Source organism: Lepidochelys kempii, chromosome 2, assembly GCF_965140285.1.
Source record: "Lepidochelys kempii isolate rLepKem1 chromosome 2, rLepKem1.hap1, whole genome shotgun sequence".
NCBI classification, from domain to species: Eukaryota; Metazoa; Chordata; order Testudines; family Cheloniidae; genus Lepidochelys; species Lepidochelys kempii.
In genome coordinates, this window is record NC_136381.1 from 182,652,966 (window position 1) to 182,679,336 (window position 26,371).

At 39.4% G+C, this 26,371-nt stretch overlaps 1 protein-coding gene across 16 annotated transcripts in view; it reads right to left on the reverse strand.

Annotated features, from left to right (window-relative positions):
* BBS9 (Bardet-Biedl syndrome 9) overlaps nt 1–26,371 on the reverse strand; it is a 437,000-nt gene that overhangs the window by 264,323 nt on the left and 146,306 nt on the right. Inside the window, exon 20 of one of the 16 annotated variants that reach the window (XM_073332923.2) lies at nt 16,461–16,993. The exons of 13 other annotated variants lie outside the window; for them this stretch is intronic. In XM_073332923.2, coding sequence (XP_073189024.2) covers nt 16,916–16,993 — 78 coding nt within the window. In that variant the 3' untranslated portion in view covers nt 16,461–16,915. Of the gene's footprint in view, nt 1–16,460; nt 16,994–24,045; nt 24,073–24,103; nt 25,543–26,371 lie in introns of those variants that run through there. 2 more of the 16 variants (XM_073332925.2, XM_073332922.2) reach the window with 2 other exon arrangements.

The following is a 26,371-nucleotide window of genomic DNA, read 5'->3' on the forward strand; positions in this document are numbered from 1 at the left end:
CCATTTCTAGGTGATCACCTCCTGTCCTATATGGCCAACTGGAAGTATTTGTACAGTATTTTTCAGTGCAAATAACCATTAGTAGGCAACCCTCTTTCTAATGTAACCAGCAGCAGCCTAAAAATAGCCCCTGTGGCAGCTTCTCTTATTATCTCATCTATAAGTCTCTGAAGATTCCTAATACGTGAATTTCTGCCAGTAAAAATGCATAGGAATACAAATGGAACAATCCCTCAACAAGAACTACAGTACCCACAAAGCTCTTCATGGGCCCGTTCAACCCCACTCCTTCAGCACTGTATCCTCACCATGTATTAACAGACCACCTCTTATAGGGTGACCAGACGTCCCGATTTTATAGGGACAGTCCTGATTTTTAGGTCTTTTTCTCACATAGACACCTATTACCCCCCCACCTCCTATCCCGATTTTTGACACTTGCTATCTGGTCAGCCTAACCCTTAAAACTTCATTTTTCCATTTTTGAGTGGACTATTGATTGTGACACTGGAAAAGTGATGTGTGTATTTAAATAAGCATTTCACCCCTGCTCAGTCCATTTTCCACTCCTACTTCGGCCTCCTGTGAAGCTATAAGGGCAATTTTGTGATGTTATAGTCATTTCTATTGCATTATGGGTTTGGTGTTATGACTTCACTCCTGGATCACATGCTAAATTAGTTGGATTGTGAGGAAGTAAGGAGCCACACACACAACTGCCATCACAGTAAAAGGAATGTTGAAAGTTACAGACAGTCTTCTTTGAATGAAAAGACAATCCAGTCAAGTTTTCCATATCCAGAGGATAAATATAACAGTTTAATCCACTGACCTACTGCTTTAACTAATGTTATCCATAACTTTAAACATCTGCCTTAAATAGCTTTGGGCCAATGCAACATTATGTGAAATCACAGCCAACATTTTAGCAATCAAAATAACCTTGTGAAACACAAGGACTGCTGCAAAATAACAAGAGCTGGGGATCAAAAGGCACACCTAAAATTTCACATCAAAGCAATAGCTATCCCTTCCTATTGACACCTCTGTTTTGGTGGTGGACTCAGCATAAGAGTTTGATGGGAATCAGAGGCTAATTTCAGATTCATAAATAATATATTTATAAGGAACACAGCAATGGAGACAGAGCCTAACAAGGTTACAAACATTAATTAATGAAACAGAACTTGTAAAACAGAGAGGGGAGATTTACAAAGAAATAAAAACTGGAGGGAGGGAGGGAGGGAGAGAGAGAGAGAGAGAGAGAGAGAGAGTGTGTGTGTGTGTATATACTGATGAGGAAGTGAAAAGAAAATTAAGAAAGTGAACAGTGTGAAGAAAGGCAGATGGGGTAATAGGGAAGATTTCCCAAAGCTCAAAAATAAAATAAAATAAAAAATGTTTCGTTCAGAGGAAGGGTAAAAGTTGGGGGAGGTCTTATTTTAAAAGAATCAGTTCTCCCATTCATTGTAATTTATTAATACTAATACTTAGCTCTTAGATAGCATCTTACACAGATCTGAAAGAGGAAACTACAAAGGACACTGGGGTACAGAAGGGTAAAGTTACTTGTCCAAGACCACACTGTGAGCCAGTGGCCAAGCTGAAACCAAAATCCAGGTCTCCCAACTCCTAGTCACAGAGTCTAACTACTGCACTACGCTGCCTCCTAGAAGTCATTCATCAAACATCCTCTGCATACTTTTGATAATTTCTCCCTCAGGCAATGCCATAGTAAAACAGAATAATTAAGGATAATAGCATTATTAAGTCAACTGAGTGATGCCACTGATCATTTTCACAGGGAGCTGTAAACACTGCTAAACAAACATCTTATATAGCAGTGGTCCCCAAACTGTGGGGCGTACCCCCTAGGGGGACATAGAGGGGCCTGGGCCAATCCCCACACAGGGTGGGGAGGGAGCATCATCCAGCCCCACTCTGCTCCCTGCTCTGCTCCAGCCCGAGCCTCACCCTCAGCCGCAGTTCCGTTCCCAGCTCCGGCTCCACTCCCAACCCCAGCTCCGATGGCCCCACTCCCGGGAGGCAGACAGATTACATTACAGGTAAGCGGGGGCACGATATAAAACATTTGAGGACCACTGTTATATATTATACTCTTCTTCCTACTCTGAATCCCATGTCACATTACAAAATTTCTCTTATTCCACTGCTTACTCACATCTCTGAAGAGAGAAAAGTTCATTAAAACTCTTCTCATTTGAGTTACTCCCAGTGAACGCACAAACACTATATCACTACCCACAAGTCACAGTAACACAAGACTGGGTTTTTACTATAGCTAGTGGGTGGTGGGAAGAAAGCAACAAATCTGATTTAATTCTTTAATGAGATTACAAGTTTGGTTGTAAAGTAACTGCACAGATGTAATATACTTAGACTTTTGTAAGGCTTTTGTTTTAGGACTGCATGACATTCTGATTAAAAAATTAGCACTATATATCAATAAATTACACATTAAATGAAGTACAAACTGGTTAACAGACCTCAAAATGTAGTTTTCAATGGGGAATCATCATTGAATTTGAGGGTGTTTATAGTGGAGTTCTACAGCGATTGGTAGTAGGCCCAATGCTATTCAACATTTCCTTTAAAGAGCTGGAAATATAAAATCACTGCTAACAACATTTGTGGATGATACAATGATTGGCTGACTGATAAATAATTACGAGGACAGGGCAACCATACAGAGCGATCTGGATCTTTCAGTTGTGTTGGCCCGTTCAAACAAAATGTGTTTTCATATAGACAAATGTAAAGTTACGCATCGAGGAACAAGGAATGCAAGTCATACCTACAGAAGAGGGGACTGTGTCCTGGAAAGCAGTGACTCTGAGAAGGATTTAGGGATCATAGAGGACAAGCAATTCAACATGTTCTCCCAGTGTGATGCTGTGGCAAAAAGGGCTAATACAATCCCTTGGATGTATAAACCGGGTGGCTCTCTAGCTGCAACATTAAAGGTGGGTCTCAAAGTCCTAGCAATAGTTTCTCCTGTTTTCCATACTGGGGTTCCCCTTTAGTTACTGCACAGAACCCCCTTGTGTTCTGGTTCCAGTGGACTGTTCCCTTTTTAATCTTATTTTTAGTTTATTATTTTCTCTTTATTTTTATTTTATCATTTACTCCTCTTATCGATTCTCAGGGTTGCTGGCTAATGCTACCTGTTGCTTTAAATGTCGGCAAAAGCAATCAATTAGAAGCAGACATTTTTATTCCTGCTGACCAGGAGCAGTTGGAGGGGTTTGGGAGGAGGCAGCCAATATGGTAGTTTGTTATGGCGTATCCTACAAGCTTCTATGTTATACTGGCCAGATTCTAAATAGTTTGCCCCTGTAGCCTATAGGCATAGGTATTTGCTAGGTATGGCACAGGTATAAGTTAAGGAAGTAGTGTAATGTGCCTACACGGCCCATAATGACAATAAAGTTAGGTAAACAAGGCATAAAGTGCAAGAAGTCTTTGCATAATCAGGAGTGATCTAAATCATAAGTTATCACAAGACAGAATGTTGTAAGGACTAAACTGCTGACAGGTAACCACAAGGTGCTAGTTTATATCTGCTTGGGATATTTCAAGTTAGGAACATCAGCAGATGTCTGATCACAAAGTACCATGGTAACTAACTGGCATATATTGTAATAAGCTTGAAGTAAATGAATTAGTAACCTATGGGAGAAGGGCATCCTATCATTAGTAGGGTAAGGAAATACATACAAGGAAAAGCGGTGAAACCCCAACTGAGTATGTATTGGGCATAGTTGTATCCTAGCCTGTGTGCCCTGGGAGATGTAATTCTTGGGAGAAGCCAGGATGATGACCACTGGTGGTGATGAGGATGACTACTAACACTCTGGGTCCTTTTGCCAGGGATGGCATGAGTATATGGACTGGAGTGTTTGTGACTTTATTAATTGTGTTAATTCAACTATTGCAAATTCAAAAGGCTTTTCTTAAGTGTGAGTATTGCAACCATGTACGTTATGGGTTCCCAGCTGAACAGTAATTCTAATAATACTGGGCCTGATACTGGGACCAGAATCTAAAACTCAGAGTGTTAATTGTGAATTCGTAAATGATCAACATAACTAATGCATAAGAAATTGATCAGGTAACACCCCTGACAGTGGTTCCTATTCATATGAAATACTTTCAGAAGTAATTGCTTATATGAAAGTCACATGCTACACAACACATTATAAAATTATGCTTTTTTTCCACTCTTCTGCTGGATCTCATTAGAGATGAAGCAGTAAAAATATCAACTAAATTGGTGGTTTATTGATTATTGAACCATTTTGTTGGATCATCTTTCCTCTTTGTGCAAATAATTTTATAACATGGCTCATTCTGCATTGTTTTTATTAGGATTTTGAGACATTATTTCAAAATCCGTAGTTATAATTAGCTTTCTGAAATTACACGTATACATGCTGAAGTTTATCAGGATCAAGTATCCTGCATTCTTAAAACACTCAATAACTCAATACCTCTTAACTAATAACTAAACAACCAATTAAATACAAAAAATACCTAAGATAACATTAAGGTTGCAAATCAACAAAATGTGGGGGGGGAGGTAAGACTTTTGCAGCAAATTAATTTACCCATACACCCTGTATTAAAATGTCTATTTAAAGAGTATAACAAGTAAGCAAACATTTGATATCCACAATATTGAAAAACTAGAATGGCTATAAGTATCTAAATTTTTGCATCTTAATTCTTTCACTTAAATACATTTAAATTTGCAACCTCTGTGTTTCATTAACAAAAGTTGTTTTGTTTTTTTTTAACCAAGAAACTTGTATGCAGAAAAACACAAATGGAAAATGAAAAAGGGGTAAAGTGATGTAGAGACCATCTGGATTCATTCCCCCAAAGCATCTAAAAATAAACTGAGTAACATTTTGATGAGACATTCAGTACATCTCGAGAATACCTCAAGGGAAGACTTTTCAGTCTCCCTACCCCCTCTCTCCAGGAGGCCAATGTACTGGAACAAGAGAACACTCATAACAGATTCTGGTTCAGCTGAAGCAATGTCAGGCTTTATTCTGAGAATATAATGCAGCACTAGAGGCTGAGGAACCAGCCAGCTGCTGTGTTGAGCAGACGCTGACTGGCACAAGCTGAGTTTTTATATGGCTGAGGTGGGCAGACTATACTAATTCAATTACATTCCCTGCTCACGCTGCAAAAGTTCCTTACAGCCAGGGAGAATGCACAAATGTTCCATCGCCAAGCCTCTCTTGGAGGCAGGGTACAGGCATTCCTTTTTCCCAAGAGGGAATGGACACAGACACCCCTCTTTCTCTCTCTGAAACCTATTTTATCCCTCCATGGGATCTTTTCAATCTCTCTCTACAGTCTATTTCTCGTCCACCACAAGATCTCTCCCCAGCTCTCTCTAATCCTCTCCCTTCCCAATCACATTAAATCTCGTGGAGTGTTTGGATCAGATTTGCCTTGTCCCTGATTGCAGGAGCATAGCCAGATTTTGATTAATCTCCAGTGTGAGGCCAATAAAACAGTGGCTTTTAATACGGGTACCAGGAATGACCATACATACAAGCAAATAGCAAAGAAGCTGGCAGCGCTGGGAATTTACCAGACTGGTGACCAGCTCAGGGAGAGGATTAAGTGGCTAAAGACCAAGTACAGGAAAACAAGAGTCCAGAACCACACCTGGGGCAACTTGCTGACATCATGCCTGTTTTATGCGTTTGACAGGGTGTTGGTACTGCACCACGCACAGAGCCAACAGCAGTGACCCAGCTAGCCGGAATTGCAACCTGCTGGCCCCAGAATCCAGCATGGGAACTGATGGCAGCCAGCAGCAGGCAATGAATGAGCCCAGCGAAGTGACACTGCTGCTGACACTGGTCCCAGAAGAGACTTTGCTGAAGGAACAACCACAATACATCCTGGGGCCGTACTTGGAGGAGCCTTCTGATGCCCAAGGATCAGCCTGCTAAGGAACCTGCACCAGAAATGGCAGAAACTGCCCCAGAGCCTAGTAAATTTTGGACTCCATTTTCATGTATATCATTAATATAGGAATGAGAGAGATTTCTGTTCAATGAATCAACGCAAAAAAGTTATTACAAGCCCCAGCTAGCAGCATGTATCTGCTAATGGCAGGTTGTATACCAGCATGCTGACCTCCCTTCATTCCCCGCCCCCACCCACACCATCACGTGGAATTCAAAATGGCAATTGGCAAATGCAAACTGTAAAAAAATGCCTTGAAAAGTGAATTTTCAATAGAAAAGCACACATATTTGCAAGCCCATTCCTGTTTGTTAAAATAATAAACTTACATTGCCATCCTTGTGAGTACACGGCTCTCTCAATGGTGTAATCACTCAACCGTGTAACGAGCAGCCTGAAAACACTGAACTAGAAGGGAGAGAGTGTAGAAATGTGTCCTCTTACAAATCTAGTCCGTTTGAGTTAAATGTAGTCCATGCAGTTCATAGGTGATTAAATAATTTGTCCCAAATACGACTGGGGTTTTAAAATTTGTCCATCTGTATACATCTTGAACGAGATTTCAATCTGCCAAACACACATTCAACAACCATTCTGCACCTGTTGAGAGTGTAAACAAACCTCCTTTTGCCAGGGCCTTTGATATCAGGGTACAGTTTCAGAAGCCAAGGCACTAGTGGGTAGGCAGGGTCCCCCAGAATAACCGTGGGAACAGTATCTCCACCTATAACAATGACATTTGGTGGGAAGAGTGTCCCAGTCTGTCCATGAATGTAAACTCCTGACTGGTGAAAAACCCTGGCATCATCAACTTTTCCACTTCTGCCCAGGTTGATGTTCATAAATCAGCCTCTGTGGTGCACGAGGACCTGCATAACAATGGAGTAATACCCTTTGCAGCTTATGTACTCATGTGCTCCTTGAGGAGGGCAAACTATGGGCACATGAGTCCCACCAGTGGCTCCAGTGCAATTTGGAAACCCCATTGTCTCAAAGCAAGCAATAACTTCAGGAATATCTGTTATGCCCGCCACTTTGGCATAAACCACACACCTGATTGCCTCAGAAACCTCCGCCACCACTTTATCCACAGTCAATTGTTGGTTGACCACAGACCTACAGCAGTCAGGAGCAGCCAGCTTCCAGGTGGTTATACCAACCTGCTTCTGAACCAGCAAGGCTGCCCTCATGCATGTGTCTTTATGCTGGAGGGCCGGGGCAAGATGCTCATAGAGCTCCAAAAATATAACTTTTTTCATGTGAAAGATCTGGTCCCACTGCTGGGCATGACAGGTATTCAAAAATGATGTGGTCCCACCAGTCTGTGCTTCTGTCCTGTTCCAGAAGTGACAGCCTACATAGGGGGCACCAGTAGCTACAGTGAGTGTCATGATCAGCAGCATCCAGTTTGAGTCTGCCATGTCTGCATCCTCGTCCTCCTCCTCCTGCTCCATCATTAGCTCTGTCAGGTGCCATGGGAGAGGCAGAAAATTCCAGAGAAATGTCCACCAGCATCTCACAGCAGCTCTGGCCATTTCCAGAAATGGGAGTGAAAGCACAAGTGAGAGAAGTTCTTCAAATGGTGCCTCCTCCGTGTTGCTGCCTCCGGTTGCTGAGTGCACACAAAACAAAATGATGGCTTGGCAGGCTGTTTAACGTGTTGATGGACTGTTCAAACTTCCTATAACTTACAGGAAGGACAGTCAAGCTGTTCCACGCTGCACCATGAACAAAGGGCTAGAGCGGACACATTTTGGGAAGATGCTAGGAAGTATGGGATACAGTTGGACGGACTCTGGTCTGCATAATGGAGTGTGGATGCCGGAGCCCCAGTCCGGTTTAAAAAATTCTCAACCTAGGGTTGGCAATCAGTGTAAATACTCAAGACTTGGGTTCTCAAATCCAGGATACACTGACCAAGCCTGAACAGCTACACTGGAATTTTATAGCCCCATAGCCAAGCCCCACGACCCTGAGTCAGCTGACATGGGCCAGCCACGGGTGTTTTTTTTACAGGGTACATGTATCCCTAAAGAGTGAGATCTTTTGGGGCATATGCTCCCTACTTCTCCCAGGCAGCTCTCTAGATCTGAATCAGCCTGTTCCTGCCTCCCGAGATGAAATCCCAGGAAGCACAGTCTCAAGGCTGCCAACCATCTGTCCTTCCATGACCTGTGCATCTTAAAACTTGGTAGAGATTTTTAGTGCACATGCCAGGAAGAGATTGTTTCACTGTTTATACAGCTGTTTGGAGAAGAGAAACAAATTTTGTAATTTTTTTTAAACTTTCAAACAAATTTCTTAAGCTATCCACTTACAACTTTTTTTTCAGACTAATCTTGTTAACAAGAGATTTTACTGATTTGTGGGTTGGATTTTCAGAGATGTGGATGCTTAGCACTCCTGAAAATACACCACTCTGGAGTTAAATCCAAAGCACATTGAAGTCAATGGGAAGACCACCACTGACTTCAGTGGGCATTGGGTCAGGTCCGTTGTGCACTAAAGAAGGATACAGTACTAATTTTTAACTTCTGGCAATGTGATTGGAAGAGAAGATACTCAGTGCAATCAAATGTAAATGATTATTCAAATTGAAGAAGTTCTAATTTCTTCATTTCGGCATTAAGCAGACCTACAGTATTGTTGTAAGCACTCTATGTGCTTGGCTTTACTGTATATCTTAATCATGCAGTCAGCTCCAGGGACCTACATAATTTAAGTGATCATAATTATACTGTAAGGATTATATGGATGGACCAAAACGTCAGACTGCTTTTACCAGAATGCTGCTTTCAGTTCTGTTTTCTTATTTTTGTAATGTGATGCTTTTACTTACTTGTCTGTTCTGATGATGAGAGCTATTGGGGAGATGGAGATACGGAATAATGACCAAAAACGAACCCAGGTTTGAGGCACAGTCTGCCTTTCACAGTTTAGTTTATTACACCACACTTCATTTCTGATTCTCACTGCACTAAAGGGGGGGGGGGAGGAAGAGAAGTCTGGGTACTACCAAAAAGGTGCTGCTGCTCTCTCTGTCTTGTCACTAAATGTGAAATGGGTTCTGAACCACAGCGTAAGTTTCTCTACAAAGCTCTTCACAAAAGATTACCTCTGTAGCATAATATTGGCATTGCTAATGGGATGAAACTAAGACAGTATGAATAATACATTACATGCACCAATCAATGTTACAGTGTAATGGACTGATGGAAAATATCCTTCAGGAAAACAGAGGAAGAAGTTCTGAACACAAATATTGTATGTTAATTCATTTATTTTCTTTCCTGGATGAAAACAAGAAGGAACTCTTGAAATGCTGACAAAAGAATGTAAAAGCAATATAAATGTTACTTTATCCTTTCCAAATTATTCATCTACAAATCATCCAGGGTAGTATTTATTATTGCTCTGAAGCTTGGGTTAGCTTCTGCCCTCTCTATATTTTATTCCTAGCGTTTTTTTAAAGAATCTAAGCTTTCCTAGCTTTTTAAAACTGTTTCTAATCATTCTGGTTCTGAAAATCCCCTTTCAAGACCAATGGCAGCTGGTGCCATACATTACTGGAGGAGCTGCAGGTAGCAAGCTGCCCCTCACCTCCTAACACCCCCTGCAAGTTACACACTCTCAAAGTGAAAAAGTGGGACACTGTGTTCAGTGGAAGGGTGGCCCCACAAGAACATGTTCCAGGGAGAAATGGGGGAAGTTGCTTGGCAGTCTTCCCATGTCAGACCGAAAAGCTTACACTACAGGGCAGTTTGGGGACCCAGTATTTATCCCCTGGTGCTCCAAGTTTGCTGTTCTCTCCTAGTTCTAACCTCCCCACTTCCAATTTAGCGCTTACCCTCCTATTTCCCCCTTCTATCTCACTCTCATTCTCAATTGACTCTATTCTCCACTATATTCAATCCTGCACACTCAATCCATCCCCATTCAGCCTCGGAAGCTCCTTGCCCCGCACTTCCCTCTTACACAACACACCAGAAACATACACACTCAGGCTGAGAACGCTTCCTCTTCCTACTTAACAGCTCGACAGCTAAACCACACAGACAGTTCCAAACTCTCTCCCTTCCAACAACCCCAGGCTCAGAACAGCCAACGCCAAAACCCCCATCTTCCAGACTCAGGCCATGTCTATACATGCAGCGGCACAGCTGTATTGGATGAAGATGTTCCATGCCAATGGGAGAGAGCTCTGTCGTCAGCATAATAAAATCACCTCTGCAAACAGCAGAAACTCTCCCGCCGACATAGTGCTGTGCACATGAGCGCTTGTGTCAGCGTACCTTATGTCGCTCAGGGAGATGGTTTATTCACACCCCTAAGCGATATAAGTTATGCCAACATTGGCTGTAGCATAGACATAACCTCAGAAAACTCATCCTCAGGCTCAGAACTCCTTCCCCTCCTACCTGACACCCATTATCACCAAGCTCAGAACTACTCAGTTCAGCACACATATGCTACAGTGCCTGGAGAAGCAAAAGCAGAGGCTGCAAGGAGCCCTGTGGTCTAAACAGTCCAATAGAAGACTATATTTGCTGCTCTGTGCCTCCTCCCCATTGCTAGTTGCAGCCCATGTGCTACAATGGCTCAAAGGGCTGAAGATTGGAAGGAGCATGTGGTCTCTCCCATCATTTAAAAAAACTAAACTAAATTAAAAAAGGCCTTGACCCCACCTTCTCACTCAAATTATCACCCCATCTCCCTGCCCCACTTCATCTCTACACTCAGTGAGTGTACCGTCTACAACTGCGGTCTTCAATTTTGTCCTCTTGTTACATTCTAGAAAATGCCCCCACACACCCCAAATCTGGCTTCCACCCATACACTCCACTGAAATTACTCTCACTAAAGTCTTTAATGACCTCTTCCTGGCCAAATTTCAGAGCTAGTACTCCCTCTTCACCTTCCTTGGCCCTGGCGGCCTTTGACAATGTCAGCCATAATCGTCTTCTCAAAATCCTGTCATCCCTAGGCTTTTGTGAATCCACCCTCCTTTGGTTCTCTTTCAGAGCACTCCATCAGCTTCTTTCAGCTCATCCACCTGCAATGTTTTGGTTTTTAGATTGTAAGCTATTGGGGCCAACCTGGTTGTGACTACAAGTCACTACTGCAAAATAAATGCTAAAATAATGGAAAATGTTGGGATATCTTAATTATAGGCATTGCTACCTGTGCCATCTATAATAATAGCAGCAACAGCCTCATACTCCACTTCAGTGGTGCTAATGTAAATAGTGCTCTGTATCTTTTTCCTCTGCCACCTGCAGTCCTTGCGCTGCCCCAATCCCAGTCCTAGGGCAGGATGGAGTAGCCTGGGCCGCTCTAACTTGTGTCAGCTGGCTAGAGTCCCCAAAGTTCCACTGCGGGCTATGGTCCCCAAGAAAGCAAAGTACATTCACTCCCCTCATCCATGCCCCAGAATCTGCTCCCAAAGGGGTTGATTGAGGCCCTTTGTTCTTTTTGAAATAACATAGGTAGTCCTGAAGCTGGAAAGGGTGTATACCACTGACCTTTAGCACTTGTCATGTATCCACATTCCCCAGATCACTCATCTTCCAAAGTGTGGCATTTGAGGAAATGATTCATAGCTTTTGGCCTCTAGGCAAAGTGGCTAGTTGATTGATATAATGTGCCTCAAGGGATATATAGACCTGTCTCGGTCACATAACTGTCAGTTCCTTTTCAACCAAGACCTAAATTATTGAGTAGTTCAACTCTCTAAGGGAGGGCTGGGTGACCGTAGATCCATAATATTTTCAAAGAATCCTTTTTGCAGGTAAACAACTCCTTAAGACCAAAATCCTAGAGGGAAGTCTCTATAGACATAATCAGCATAGAATAATAACTGCCGATAATGAAAAAAATCTGTGTAGAAAGATTTTTTTCATGACTTCTAAAAAATGAACTAATTTAGAGCACCACCCACTTAGATTTGGGGCCAGATCCTCAGGAGGTGTGAATCAATATAATCTCAATGGACTTCAGTGAAGCTACTCTGATTTACACTAGCTGAGCATGAGGTCCTGTATGTCTCAAAGTAACATTATCACAGGATCATAGAAATGTAGGGCTGGAAGGAGCCTCAAGAAGTCATCAAGTCCGATCCCCTGAGATATGCAGGACCCAAGTAAACCTACATCTTTCTTGAGAGGCGTTTGCCCAACTTGTTCTTAAAAACCTCCGGTGATGGAGATGCCACAAACTCTCTTGGAAGCCTGTTCCACAACTTAACTATCCTTATAGTTAGACAGTTTTTCCTAATATCTAACATAAATCTCTGCTGCAGATTAAGCCCATTACTCTTGTTCTACCTCCAGTGAACATGCAGGACAATTGATCACCATCCTCTTTATAACAGCCCTTAACATAGTTAAAGATTTATCAGGTGCCCACCTCAGTCTTCTTTTCTCAAGACTAAACATGCCCAGTTTTTCTAACCTTTCCTCATAGGCAGGTTTTCTAAATCTTATATATCATTTTTGCTGCTCTCCTCTGGACTCTCTCCAATTTGTCCACATCTTTCCTAAAGCGTGGTGCCCAAAATTCAGCACAGTACTCCAGCCGAGACCTTACCAGTGCCAAATATAGCAGAACAATTATCTTCCATGTCTTACATATGACACTCCAGTTAATACACCCCAGAATTTTAGCCTTTTTCACAGCTGCATCTCATAGTTGACTCATATTCAATTTATGATCCACTATAACTACTGATCCTTTTCAGCAGTACTACCTCCTGGTTAGTTATTTCCTATTTTGTTGTTGTGTATTTGATTTTTCCTTCCTAAACGAAGTACTTTGCCCTTGTCCTGATTGAATGTCAACTTGCTGAATTCAGATCAATTCTCTAACTTGTCAAGATTGTTTTGAATTCTAATCCTGTCCTCCAAAGTATTTGCACTCCCTTCCATCTTAGTATCATCTGCTAATTTTATAAGCTTACTCTCTACTCCATTATTCAAGTCATGAATTAAAATATTGAATAGTACTGGACCCAGGACTGACCCCTGCCAAACCCCACTAGACAAGCCCCCCTAGTTTGACAGTAAACCATTGATAATTACTTTCGAGTATGACCTTTCAACCAGTTCTGCATCCACCTTACAGCAATTTCATCTAGATCACATTTCCCTAGTTTGCTTATGAGAATATCACGTAAGACTGTGTCAAAAGCAAGATATATTACATGTACTGTTTTCACCCATGTATTAGGGCAGTAACCCTGTCAAAGAAGGAAATTAGATTGGTTTGGCATGATTTTTTCTTGACCAATCCATGCTGGCTATTTCTTATAACCCTAATATCCTCCACCCAGGTCCTCTTTGTTTCCCCTTTTGAAAGACAGTTACTATGTTTGCCCTTCTCCAGTCTTCTGAGACTTCACCCATCCTCCAGGAGTTCTCAAAGATCATTGCTAACGTTTCCGAGATTGCTTCAGCTAGTTCCTTAAGAACTCTTGGATGAATTTCATCAGGCCCTGCCAACTTGAATACAACTTATTTAAATATTTTTAACCTGTTCTTTTCTTATTTTGGCTTGCATTCCTTCCCCCCTTGTTGTTAATACTGTGTTGAGTATCTGGTTACCATTACCTTTTTTGTGAAGACTGAAGCAAAATTGGTATTAAACGCCTCAGCCTTCTTGATGTCATCAGCTATTTGCTCTCCTTCCCTGCTAAGCAGAGGTCCTATACTTTCCTTCCTTACTGAGAATATCCCACAACCCCATGAGTCACAGTTCTTTCTTTCGAAGACAGAACATACAACAGTGGCAGTTTTCCATAAAGGGCATCTTTATAATGCCATACACCATGTCAACGAACATAGCAACAGTATCAAGGAACACAGCAAAAATAGCAACTGTCTAATTTTAAAATTATTTTATAACAAAAAGTAATAATTTTGCAAAAATACTGTGTTGCAAGTTTATATATTTAGGGTGAACAGATGTCCCAATTTTATAGGGACAGTCCTGATTTTGGGGTCTTTTTCTTATATAGGCTCCTATATAGTCTCCTGTCCCAATTTTTCACATTTGCTGTCTGGTCACCCTATTTATATAGAACTTTTTATGATTATTTTGTAGGGTTGCTTGCATGCCTAGATTAAAAGAAAGACAATTTATGTAACTGTTTAAACACTTATTAAGCATTCTTAGCAGCATTTGAAGCCCAAAGCCCTTGCTTAGACGTGAAATACAGACAAGAATGAAAGTCCTCAAACAGAAGCTACCTTATAAAGTTGGGTTTCAGAGTAGCAGCCGTGTTAGTCTGTATTCGCAAAAAGAAAAAGAGTACTTGTGGCACGTTAGAGACTAAAATTTATTTGAGCGTAAGCTTTCGTGTGCTACAGCATCTGATGAAGTGAGCTGTAGCTCACGAAAGCTTACGCTCAAATAAATTGGTTAGTCTCTAAGGTGCCACAAGTACTCCTTTTCTTATAAAGTTGGTTGTGAACGGTTTCCCCCTATTTAGCCAAAACACATGGTCAGGATTAAAGCTAATGTGTTGCTAAAAGTAGCAATCATTTGTGGTTTTTGGAAAAGAGGGGTAATTAAAAGGGACACTAATTATTAACATTTTGCACAACTATCATCAAAAACCAAAATACAGGAAGCACTTCTGACTGATTTAATTACAAAGTTGAAGCTAATATCGGGTTCACAGAAAGCCTCAAAGGTTTCAAGTGAGCCAAATTTTTATTTTATTTCACATTTTAAGCAAGTGAAATTCAAGGCTTTGCATAGTTTTGATAAAGAAAGAAAGAATGCAAATGAAATTAGGTGGTTTCAGGCAAGTTTTGCTTTGGATTTTGAGGTTTGTTCAAATTCAAACTGAATATTTGTTCACAGCTGGTAGCAAGGAACAGTACAACAGATCATTTGAGACAGGGATGGTGTTTTTAGCCTTTGTTCATACAGCACCTAGAATGCTTAGGTTCTGGGCCATGATTAAGGCTTCTAGGCGGTACAATAATGCAAATGAATAATACTAATAAAAACAGTAATAAAAGTACCTTTTAAAACAGTATCAAAGAATTAAAATTAAATGGAAAAAGAATACCACAGAGCACTCCATCCATTCTGTATACACCCACTACATTGCTAGGGAAAATGTCCATATTTCTGCTGGAGTTATACCCATGAACTAGGCCCAACAGATGTACACACAAGATTATATTATATAATATTGCATATTATTGTAATTATAATATTATTTAAACTTTGGGTTTTTAGAGAGAGAGAGAGAAACCCCAAAGTTTAAGTATTTAATTTTCTTCAGGGCCACACTGTAGCTTTCCAGATTCTGTTTTCAACTAGATGTACAATGTATTCTATAAAACTTAGCAAGCAACTATCTTCTGCATATGAAAAATAATTGTCACAGCACACACATTTTCTCATTAGTGACTGAAAGATTCTTAAATGTTTTCCTCCCTTCTCCTTCTCTAAATCTGTAAAGTCTGGACAAAGCTGAGGTAGGAATAAGACATGATGATCTTAACACTTTTCTTTTGGCTCTGTCAAGTTTTAATTGGTGTGTGAAAGGTCAATAACTCATTCACTTCAGACTAGGGACTAGGATAAATCCAATAACTTAGATAAACAGCACATCAGCAACTACAGAACTTGAATCTGAAATCATCATGTTGTGCAATAGCTATCCTAAATATCTGCGTGTTCTTATCACTCTAACCTTCGTCCTCCTCCTTTCTCACCCTGTTGTTTTCTAGACACACTGATATGCATTGTGTTAAGTTTAGACTGTAAGCTCTTTGGAGAAGAGACTGTTTTGTTCTGTTTGTACACCACCAAGCACAATAGGACCATGAACCTAATTAGGGTCTTTAGGAGCTCTTGTAATATAAATAATAATATTAATTATGAACATTTGGCTAGATTTGAGTTATATAATTATCTTAATGGGTAGATTCATGGAAAGTAGAGTTGAAGCTGGACATTCCTTTGAGATTTTTTGCATACACATTATAATTTTCCATTTTGGACAAAAATATATATGTAATTTTCCTCAGCTGACCAAGTATCTTCAACACTTATTAAAATGCCTTTTAAGACCCAATTTGTTTTTTGAAAATGTTCTGAAAGCCATTGTTAGCTTTAATAAGATAAAGAAGACTATATTTCTATGCAATATCTTCTCGATTCAGGTATTTAATGCCCAACATCAAAGCCAGTTATGCACATATATCTTCAGTAACTTAAGATAAAGGAGGAAATAAAGTTCATATAAGAGGTGATTTTTGTCAGTAGAAATTTTGCCTGAGTTAGAACTAGCAGGTCAGGCTCAAACTATGCATTTCAGCCTACAACCCATTATTCTCACTACATATTATAAGTTACTTGGAACGAGGACTGCCATTCTCTCTCTCATATACATTTTTAAAAGTCAATACCCAATAAAAATTTAGAAATCATTAAATCATTAAATATTTATTTCTTGTAATATCTATCTATAATAGTGACCATCAAAATAACATTTACATAAAAGAACGAAAGGCCCCTTCCTGTCTTAGCAGAGGAAGGAGTTGTTTGGTCAGACTGACAGTGGGATGACAATGCCTTGAAGTCCTAGTTAGAGGAAGTGCATATCTTCTTGCACCGGGACTTTCCTTCCTTCTCTCCTCCTTATGGCAAGAATGCACATGCACATCATGCATGAGTGGGGGATCAGGTTGGTGAGAGTGGAGTGGAGTCTTTAGCTCCCTTAGCCACCACTGGCCTCATCAGGGAGGAAAGGAAGATGACTGGTGATTAAGCATTTCCAGGCATGCAGCAGCCATTCTTGCTGCTTAAAGCTGGTCAGCCTGTCGGTGGTATAGTATTTATAGCTGGGTTTCCAGGTTTGTTGTACATCTGACCAGAACACTTTTTAGGACCAGAAAAAAATGTCCTTCCAGTCAAGCCTGGCAACAGGTTTATTTTCCTTTTTCACAGCATCCCTCGAAGTCTGGTAGGTGAGATAATAAAGATAAGAGATCATACAAGTGGGCTGAATTATCAATTTAGCAAGAGGTGATTGGCTAGCAGTCCCAACACTCACCCCTTTGGATGCCTGGTGTGAGGACATTTAACCCTGCACTACACAATGCATCATAAATTCTATGCAGTGGCATCAGAGTAGCTAAAATGAAAAAGAAGTAGCCCACAATTATGGAAGACAGTATTGTCTAATATATTGTGTGTGGGAAAAGAAAGCAGGAATTCCTGAATTTTAATCCCAAATCTACCACCAATTTGCCTCGTAGTCTATGATAAATTACCTCATGTGCATGTAATACAGGAATAATAATGCTTAGTTACCTAGAACACACAGGTGGTATTAGTATTTATCATTCCTGAATAGATCACTATAGATTTAACATGCTAAGTATTAGAAATTCATAACTCTTCAAATGAGTTTTTCTGCATTACTGTTTCTCCTGGCTCATTCTGGGTAAAAATTCTCTATGTGACTTTCAGCAAGCTATACAATAGAGAAAACCTAGTTAAACATCACTCTTCTGATAGAGGATCTCTGTACTTGTTTTGATATTTTATAAATTGTGAACTTCTTTTATTCCAATTCCTTCTTTCACAACACTGCAAGCACTTGAAAGGAAAGCAAGGTTATATTTTGCTATAATTGTCTTTTGCTGCACTCTGCTGGAACACTGCATTTTCCATGTGAAAATAGTGGTGCTCCATATATTGTTTTAATAAACAATGTAAAATTGCACAGTCAAAGAGAACAACGTAATTCATTGTCTCAATTCTCATGGGAAATTAGACTTATTTTCAGCATTTTACATTTTTCAAACAAGGGTGCCTAAAATTAGGCATCCAAATGTATATTTATGTATCCAAATAAGAGTGGCTCAGTTTTCAAAGGTATTGAGACCCCTGCAGGTGTTATCAGCTTCAATAGGGTTTGAGAGGGCTGAGCCCTTCTGAAAATAAAACTACTAAATTCCACATTTAAGTCCTTTAAGCACTCAGATTGGAAAACGTTGGCCTTATATCTTTCATTTTGAATATCCCTTTTTAATTTGATAAACGTGCCATATTAAAAAAAAAAGTAACATACACATGTAAAACAACCTCTCATTCTTCCCCAAAACATAACAGTGAATGCTCACAAATCAGTATAGACTTAATTTTTACATAAGCTGATGCCAGACTTTAGTCTTTTTAAAATTTACTAAATTTCACTGACCATATTATGCAAGATATAAGTTTTAGTCCCATTTGCTATATTACTAACTAAAACCTGATGAGGCTTGCTTGGGACAGAGAGAGGCAGACCCTCAGCTCGTTTAAATGGTCATAGCTCTATTGACTTCAATGGAGCTCTATTACAATTTACTCCACCTGAGGATCTGAAATGACCCAAACATGCCATGTCTCAAACTAAACATAACTTCCTTCTGGCATTCCCACCCACAAATATGCATCTGTGTTAAAACAAGGGGTGGATATCTTCTGATGAAAAGTAAATTTATTTGCATTGGCCCAGAACTTCATGAGAAAGGGGGAAATAAACAACAGATGCAAAGGAACAGAAACATGGCAAGCTTATTTCAGCAAGCTTCTGGGCACAATGAGAAAAAACTTTCACCCTGAGTCCTGTCATGGTGTTTCACACTGGCCCTGGTTCCAGGACACACGACATACTTCTCAATTTTTACTAATACCTGCTAAAATTATGTCTTGGCCTCTTTGCTTGGAAAGAAAATGACTCTATACTTTATACTACATAATCTATATAATCTCTTAAAGAGTCTTCATGGAGAAAGTTTTCCATGGAACATTTCTCTTGCAAAGAACTCTGAGGCAAAAATTGCCTCTTCACAGATTTCTTTGCTGAACTCAAAAAGCAGACCAAATGCAATCAAGGGTCAACAAAACACAAAAAACATATACGGATTGAAGAAATGGCCTCAATGATTACAGCTACCCAAACCCGAAAACAGTGCCAGTAAAAAAGGCGAACATGACAAAAATATTAATCAGAGAAACTACTGGCTTCAAAGGTTGAACTACCAACCTAAAATGGGAGAGACAAGCAGTTTTTCTGTAAACACACAGCTGGGAATTTGTTCCTATTTCTTTTGCCTAATAAAACAATTTAACAAAACATATGTAAGTTAATTCAGTCAGCGAAGACAATTTCCCAGAAAAACAAACCCAAACACTAAGGGCAAAATGTTCCTCTGGTCCATGAATGAATCAGAGCTGGAGGAGAACAGCATATGAATGAGGTGCAGTAGTTTTCTCTGCATGTTCCATTCCTGTTCCAAATAGGAAATTCTGCCTGCACTGAAAGTATAAGTATAAAACCCCACTCAACATGTAAGAATAGCAGAGAAGGGCAAAACAAGATTTTGAGCCTCTAAAGGCAAACTGGACATTCAGCCAACAATTAGAGGAATGATTACAGATAGCAGAGATTGGGTACTGAACTGGAATAGTGGTGGGGAGCTTAATCATATTGCAAATCTAACTAAGGAGAGCTCAAAGGAATGGAAGAGGAAGGGAGGAACCAACATGAATGGGGGGAAGCTATAGATATGCAGTTGGAAGGATGAGGAAGGGAGAAGACAGAGGAACAAATTAATGTGTATGAGGCACAGAGGAGACTGAAGCTGAATTGGAAAGAGAATATGATCCTGTACAAGGAATTGCAGAGCTGCTCCATTCCAGCGAGTGGTGGGGAATTGGGGTCAGACTAGTACTACTGCTGATAGGGTGTGGTGGCTTCACTTCATCTAATGTCTGAATGAACCTCCAAAAGAGGCCCTGTTTGCTTGTTCCCTTAAGATGTGAGCATTCATGACTACAACACACAGATAGTGAGTGGGTTTTGGCAGGACATCTACCTTCCTTGAAAGCACACCTTATTACCTGGAGGTAATGCAGATTTGCAGCAAACAAGAGATTCCACCACTATGGATTCATAGTGGCATCCCAGAAGAGTGGTGAGCAAGATGTGTGGCTGCACACCTTTTACACATTTTGGGTACTTCTACACAGTAGAATTCTTGATAAAAATGTGGCCTCCACAGGAAGAAATATATCTAAACTGTGACGCACATCACCACAATCAGCTAAAACATTTGTCATGCTCAGTAAAAGATAGTGCTCAATAAAGCAAAAGAGAATGCAAAAATAATACACTACAGTATATGCTGGGTAATATTGTCAAGATCCACTTCAAGCTGTACATTGTGGTTTATAATGACTACATATATTTCTGCACAACAAACTAAAATAGATGTGAAATTGAGATGAAACACAAAACTGTAGTCTTCACATTAAAAAAAATGGAAAAATAATTGTTCACAGACATTTTAATAAATTGTATACCTAATGACTACAACCAAAGAAATATCCAGACATTTCAAAGAAGAGTAGATAAAAAAAGAGTTATTCACCTACACTGTAGTCTGCTTTATATTTGTTTCTATAATGCAGATAGTAAAAACAATTTGTGAGAGCTTCACATAATCTTTAAAAGTGAAAAGAATCGTAATAAGAAGATAGTATATATTCAAGCTAGAACGTCTTTTTTTAAAGTGAAGTAGTTTTTTCAGTTTATTTAAAGAACAATTTATGCATTTATTAGAACATAATGTGTTCATTAAAGGGGGGAAAGTAAACAAAAATAGAAGATTACATGCAAAAAGCTTAGCTCAGTTTTTCTCTAAATTCCAAAATCCAATTAAAATTAGAACTGAGACCAGGACTACTGTTTTCTTTAAAATAACAAATATTCTAATTAACTAGCAAATATTTAACCCATGGCTAAAACTCTGCTCTTTAAAGAAAGACTAAATAATGAGGGGTAATTAAGGTAGCGAGGGCAAAAGGTTACTTATTTAGGATATTTCTACGGTAAGGTGTTTAAATTATAGGTTTTATTTAAAACGTATGGGCCAATGCACAAGAAAAAAATGCAATTTTAATGGAATGCAGAACAAATTAACATTTAAACATTATAATACAACTCAATTGTATAATGGGATTTTGCTAAGTGTCACAGACCAGAAAATAAAAGTAATACTCCAAGGTATGCTTGTTAACCTCTTCAAGCTAAACATATTATAGGCCTACTGACAGCTGTAAATAGACATATTGTAACATGAAAGACTCTGAATTCAAAGGTACCTAACAAGTTTAAAAAAAAAAAGGTGTGCAAAAAGCGTAGCTGAACAAGATAAAAATATGTTGTTGATATCAAATTACCTTCAGACTTTTGTAAGGAGTTTCACAAAAGATTTCTCCCATTCCTCTGATTTTCATGGCCCGTCTCTTCATCAATCCCCCTCTATCTAACCACATGCTACAGCAACTTAGACTGGAGAGGACTACCTTCAAAGCCTATATGCACCACCTTCTAGATTGGTTAAAAGGCTTTCTGCAAAACACATGAAGTACTCTCTCTCCCTGATAGAGTCTGCCTCCACACCACAGTCAAATCCAGTTGACCTAAGGCCCTGATCCAGCAAAGCACTTAAGTAGGTGCTTAACTTAAAGAAGTTTCACTAGTTCCGAAATTGCACCACAATGAATTACCAGGGGAAAAAAAATAATTAATTATGGGCTCAAAGAAGCCATGTTAACAGGAATTTATTGCACATTGAGAGAAGAGAATACATCCGGAGTACCCGAAGGCTTATATGGTCGTTTAATCATTTATTGATGACTTATTAGTAAAACTCAGGTCTAAGTAATTCAGTGCAATTAAGAAAAGGTTGTAAGAATTATTCAGTACTAAACCATACAATAAATGTATTGCAAAGCAACATTATTCAGTGCTGAATTATGCATTATTGCATCTTGAATACAGTGTAGCATTCTTGCAAGTGCATCAAGAAATCTCATTATCCTTCATCACGTTTCAGAATGTCTAACTGCAAGTACATTTATTTTTAAAGGTTTATTTTTCACTCAAAAATAAGAAGAGAAAAAATATTTTATTCCACAAAAACTTTACTATAGCAATTATACAAAGATAATGGGATATACTGTTTGGTTTGTTTTCTTATTCCTCAGCCCCCAACATCAGAGAATTGCACTCACTGTTGAAGCACTAACAACCTTATTTTAAAAAAAATGCTGTCTAAAATTGTCCACAGTGGGATAATTAAAAGCTTCCCAGTGTGGAATTACTAACAATATGAAAGTTACTTGTCAAGCACACCTAAAATATGAGTTAGGTCTGTTAGACTATGCCAATTGGCAAAAATAAATTGAGAATAAGCTCCCCCCCCCCTTTTTTTTGGGTCAGTTTACAGATTGCTGTTTGCAAAATGCTGTTTACAGATTTAACATTTTAGCAGTTTACAGATTTAACTGACATTTAATTTTTATTAAAAAATCTAAATTGGGAAAATGACCACACAAGTTAAGTTCTTCCTCAGAGAAGTAGTGGTGAGACCAGGAGTTTGAGCTGAGAGTGTGCTGATTTTAAGGAATGCAGAACCAGAGGAAGACAAAAAATGTTATAAATGTAGAGCAAAATCTGCTATTTAAAACTGTTTTTCTTGTAGTTCATAATAGGTAAGTGTTGGGTTATTAATTCCTACGGAGAGTTCTCTTGAGATGTTTTTCTTCAAGGATCCATAGTCCCGGATTATGTTGCATCTGGGGAGTGGCATCAAGAAAAATTCATTGTTCATAATTAACTAGAAGCAAAATCTATTAGGGTACCCATAATGAGTGCTATAATCATGATTTTATATACCATGTAGCTAGAGCACTGGATAGGGAATCAGGAAATCTGGGTTCTATTTTCTGGTCTGCTGGGTGACCTGGGGCAAGTCATGTCATATCTCCTTGCCTCAGTTTCCCCTTCTGTAAAGTGTTGAAATGATACTACATACACCCCTCGCTACAGAATCAGCTTTTCTACTGCAGTGAATGTGAGTTTAAAATGTTTTTAATACTTTGGCAGCCTGTTAGTGGCCCATCTACACTTTCCATCCATGCTGCTTTAGCAGACCACGCAGCTGTCTCCTTAGAATAGAAAGCAGCTCATCTTCCAGCATCAAAATGCCTGTTATTATGGTGTTCTCCCCTCTGCATGGAGTCATGCGAAAATAAGTATCAAACAATGAGATTTGCTTCAGATTCTTGACACAAAACAGATATTGGGAGTAAATTTAGACTCCCTCATCTCCAACTTATCAAGCTTTGGCAAGATGCCAGATTATGCAACATCTATTCATTTACTGTTAATTTTCTTTTCACCTACCACCAACTATTGAACAGAATACATCACAGAAAGTCAAAACTGATGGGTTTCAATGTTTTTCTTTGCTACTGTATCACAAGGGCCTCTCCACCGCTCCCTCAAAATCCCTTTGCATGCTAGCATAAAAAGAATTACCATGGAGCAGTGGCTGTTCTCCATGGCTGGGACCATTGAAGACTGATCCCACTGTCTGAGATTTTCCATGACCATTCTGCCCAGCTTGGCCAACGTGCAGCAACAATTTTCTGATTCCATTCTCATAAAAGACATGGATGTGCCCATTAAATTAAATATCTGTTTGCAATAAACCTTAGAAAAAAACCTGAGTAATTCTCAATTCTGGGGGAAAAAATAAAGACTAAAAACTCTGCATATATTATTATGGGCTAGTCAATATCATAATTTGGATGCTTGCTAAGTACAGGAAAAGCTTTGTTATCCAGCATTTGGGGGAATAGTGGGTGCTGGTTAGTCAAAAATTCCGATTAACTAAGAATTATACTTACCAATTGAGGGAGGCAGTTTGGGTACGGGAGGGGGCTCAGGACCGGGGGTTGGGGCGTGAGAGGGGGTGTGGGGCAGGGGCGCGGGATCCGGGCAGTGCTCCCCACAAGTGGCGACATGTCTCTGCTGCTACTAGGCAGGGGCGCAGACAGGCAGCTCTGTGCACTGCCTCTGCCCGCAGGCATTGTCCCCCGCAGCTTTCATTGGCTACAGTTCCCAGCCAATGGGAGCTGAGGAGCCAGAATTTGGGGCAGGGGCAGCGCTTGGTGCCCCCGTGGTCAATCCTCCACCTAGGAACAGCAGGGATAAATTGATGTTATTTAATTTTAAAACCCTTCGTGCTATGGAATCCAGTTACCTGAGAGACCATCTCCAACCTTATAGCCTGTCAAAGGAGTTAATGGTGGCTAGGAGATTTGTAAACTGTTGCTCAGTGAAGCATCTCTGCCTTTGAAATTTCCTTTCTTCAGCATCCAACAGAACCCAGGTTTAGTGAGCTTCAGGAAATGAGCAAATGCCCCTTTATTTTGTTCAACATTTGATTGAGTGTTTTGGTCTGCTCTTTATTTTATTTTTCATTATTGTATGCGTTACTTTGTTTACTTGCTTTGTTCTGGTTCTGCTGCGCTGTTCTGCATTTTGTATCAGAAAGACCTTCCCACTACTTGCTAGTCAGAGTTACTGAGGCTGCAGTTTCAGTGTATCCATCCCTCTTGAGGTAGCATTAGTAACTTATGTAAACATTTTTTGCAACTGAAGCACTTAGTTGATATGGTAATAGAACTAGTACTGTCACAATTACTAGAATGAGTACATAAAAGACACAAAAATCTCCAACACAAGCATAAAGAGAGCTATTACCATTTCAGGCCAAAACACCCGAAAGGCTCTTTCAATAGGAGTTATCCTAAAACGTTTAGGGGAAATTAGTTGAGATGGCATTCTGAATATATTGATATACATTCTCTGGACCAAATTATTTTCTCATTTACATTGCCATAAATCTAAAGTAACTCCTTTGTAGTCACTCCAGAATTACTTATTCTTGTGTAACAGAGTAAAATTTGTGTTTCTATGTCAAATACTGCTGCAGCTAACTTCTTTGGTAGCATTCATTCATTTTTTGTGATACTGGATATATTAAAACATGAGTCACAAAAAAAGGGTGGGGAAACAATGAACCAATAAAATGAAGAAATCATTTCAGAGAATGGGAAAAAACACTAAATGCATAATGATTCATACATAATACTGCATGAACGGTTGTCTAAAGAAACACAAAGCAATGAAGATTTTTAAATGTCAGCATATTCCACAAAGCTAAATGAATAAAATGATAAAACTTAACACTTCCTGAAAATTAACAAGGGAAATACAATTAATCTAGCCCTGTTCCAGGCTACTAACAGACAAAGGGACAATGAAAATTTCATGGTGACATAACTGGGTCCCTGAACTACAGATTAAACATAGCCATATCTCAAGAGGTTGGAATTAAAACAGACAAAAGTGAATCTTTGACTGGAAGAGTCAGAATCCTACTTATGTGTTAAAAATCTTCCTCAAAGTACTCTACTACAATATACAGATCAAATTGTCATTGAAATATAATCTTCCACTGTGCCACCATTTAGAATTATTACTAACTTATTGAAAACAGATGTCAAGAATTCCTTGAGGCACTTGATTATAAAACTTCTGAGGCTGTTATCATAGAATAAATCATAACTGATCCTTGAAGGATGAGTCTGGTTAATAACCTAGAAAAGCAATACAAAGACAGACATTTATTGGACAAGGCTGAACAAAGTGTTGATCTTGAAATATGTAAACTGGAAGAAATTGGGTAAGACTTTAGACCGAAGCCCAGAGACCTTTAATTAATGATGTAATCAAGAAGCACACACTAGAATGAGGAGGAAAAAAACATTTTAGATGAGTAACTGACAGATTAACATGGAATTTTGAAACTGGCTTTGGGAGGATTTAGGAGGACTCCACAGCACCACTTCACGAAAACACAACAGTCACAAGAGGAAAAAAGTCACTCATTCTACAAGATGCAGTGCCTTCTGCCAGGGATAACTTCTAAAACACCACAAAGGCACAAAAAAACAGTGGTTCCAAAAGATGCTTCATTAATTGATGAATTTATATTTTGTTAATTGACTATGATAAACATAGAATATCCTCACTAGTTCAGTAAAAAAGAAAAAAAGGATTGTGAAAGTACAGCTGGAGAACATATACCACCACAAGACAGGTGTAGAAGCTCCCTCAAACAACACAGGGAGGGATACACGGAGATTAAATTCTGCCAGGTTACAGACATTTTCCATTTGAAGATGCACAGTTTCTGTCTATTCCTTCCAAGTATTTCTGAGGAGTTGGAGCACCTAGTCCTTGTAAACATCAGCTCACCAAGTCCATTCCAGCAGAGATAAAGAGCCAGGTTTAGAATACAGACAATGTTCTAATTGTACGATGATCAGATGTAGTAAGATTGTAGCCTGGAGTGACTGACAAAATTATTTCATTTGTAGTGATCATTCAGATTTTCCTATCAAGCAAGGGACTGTGGAGGCTACA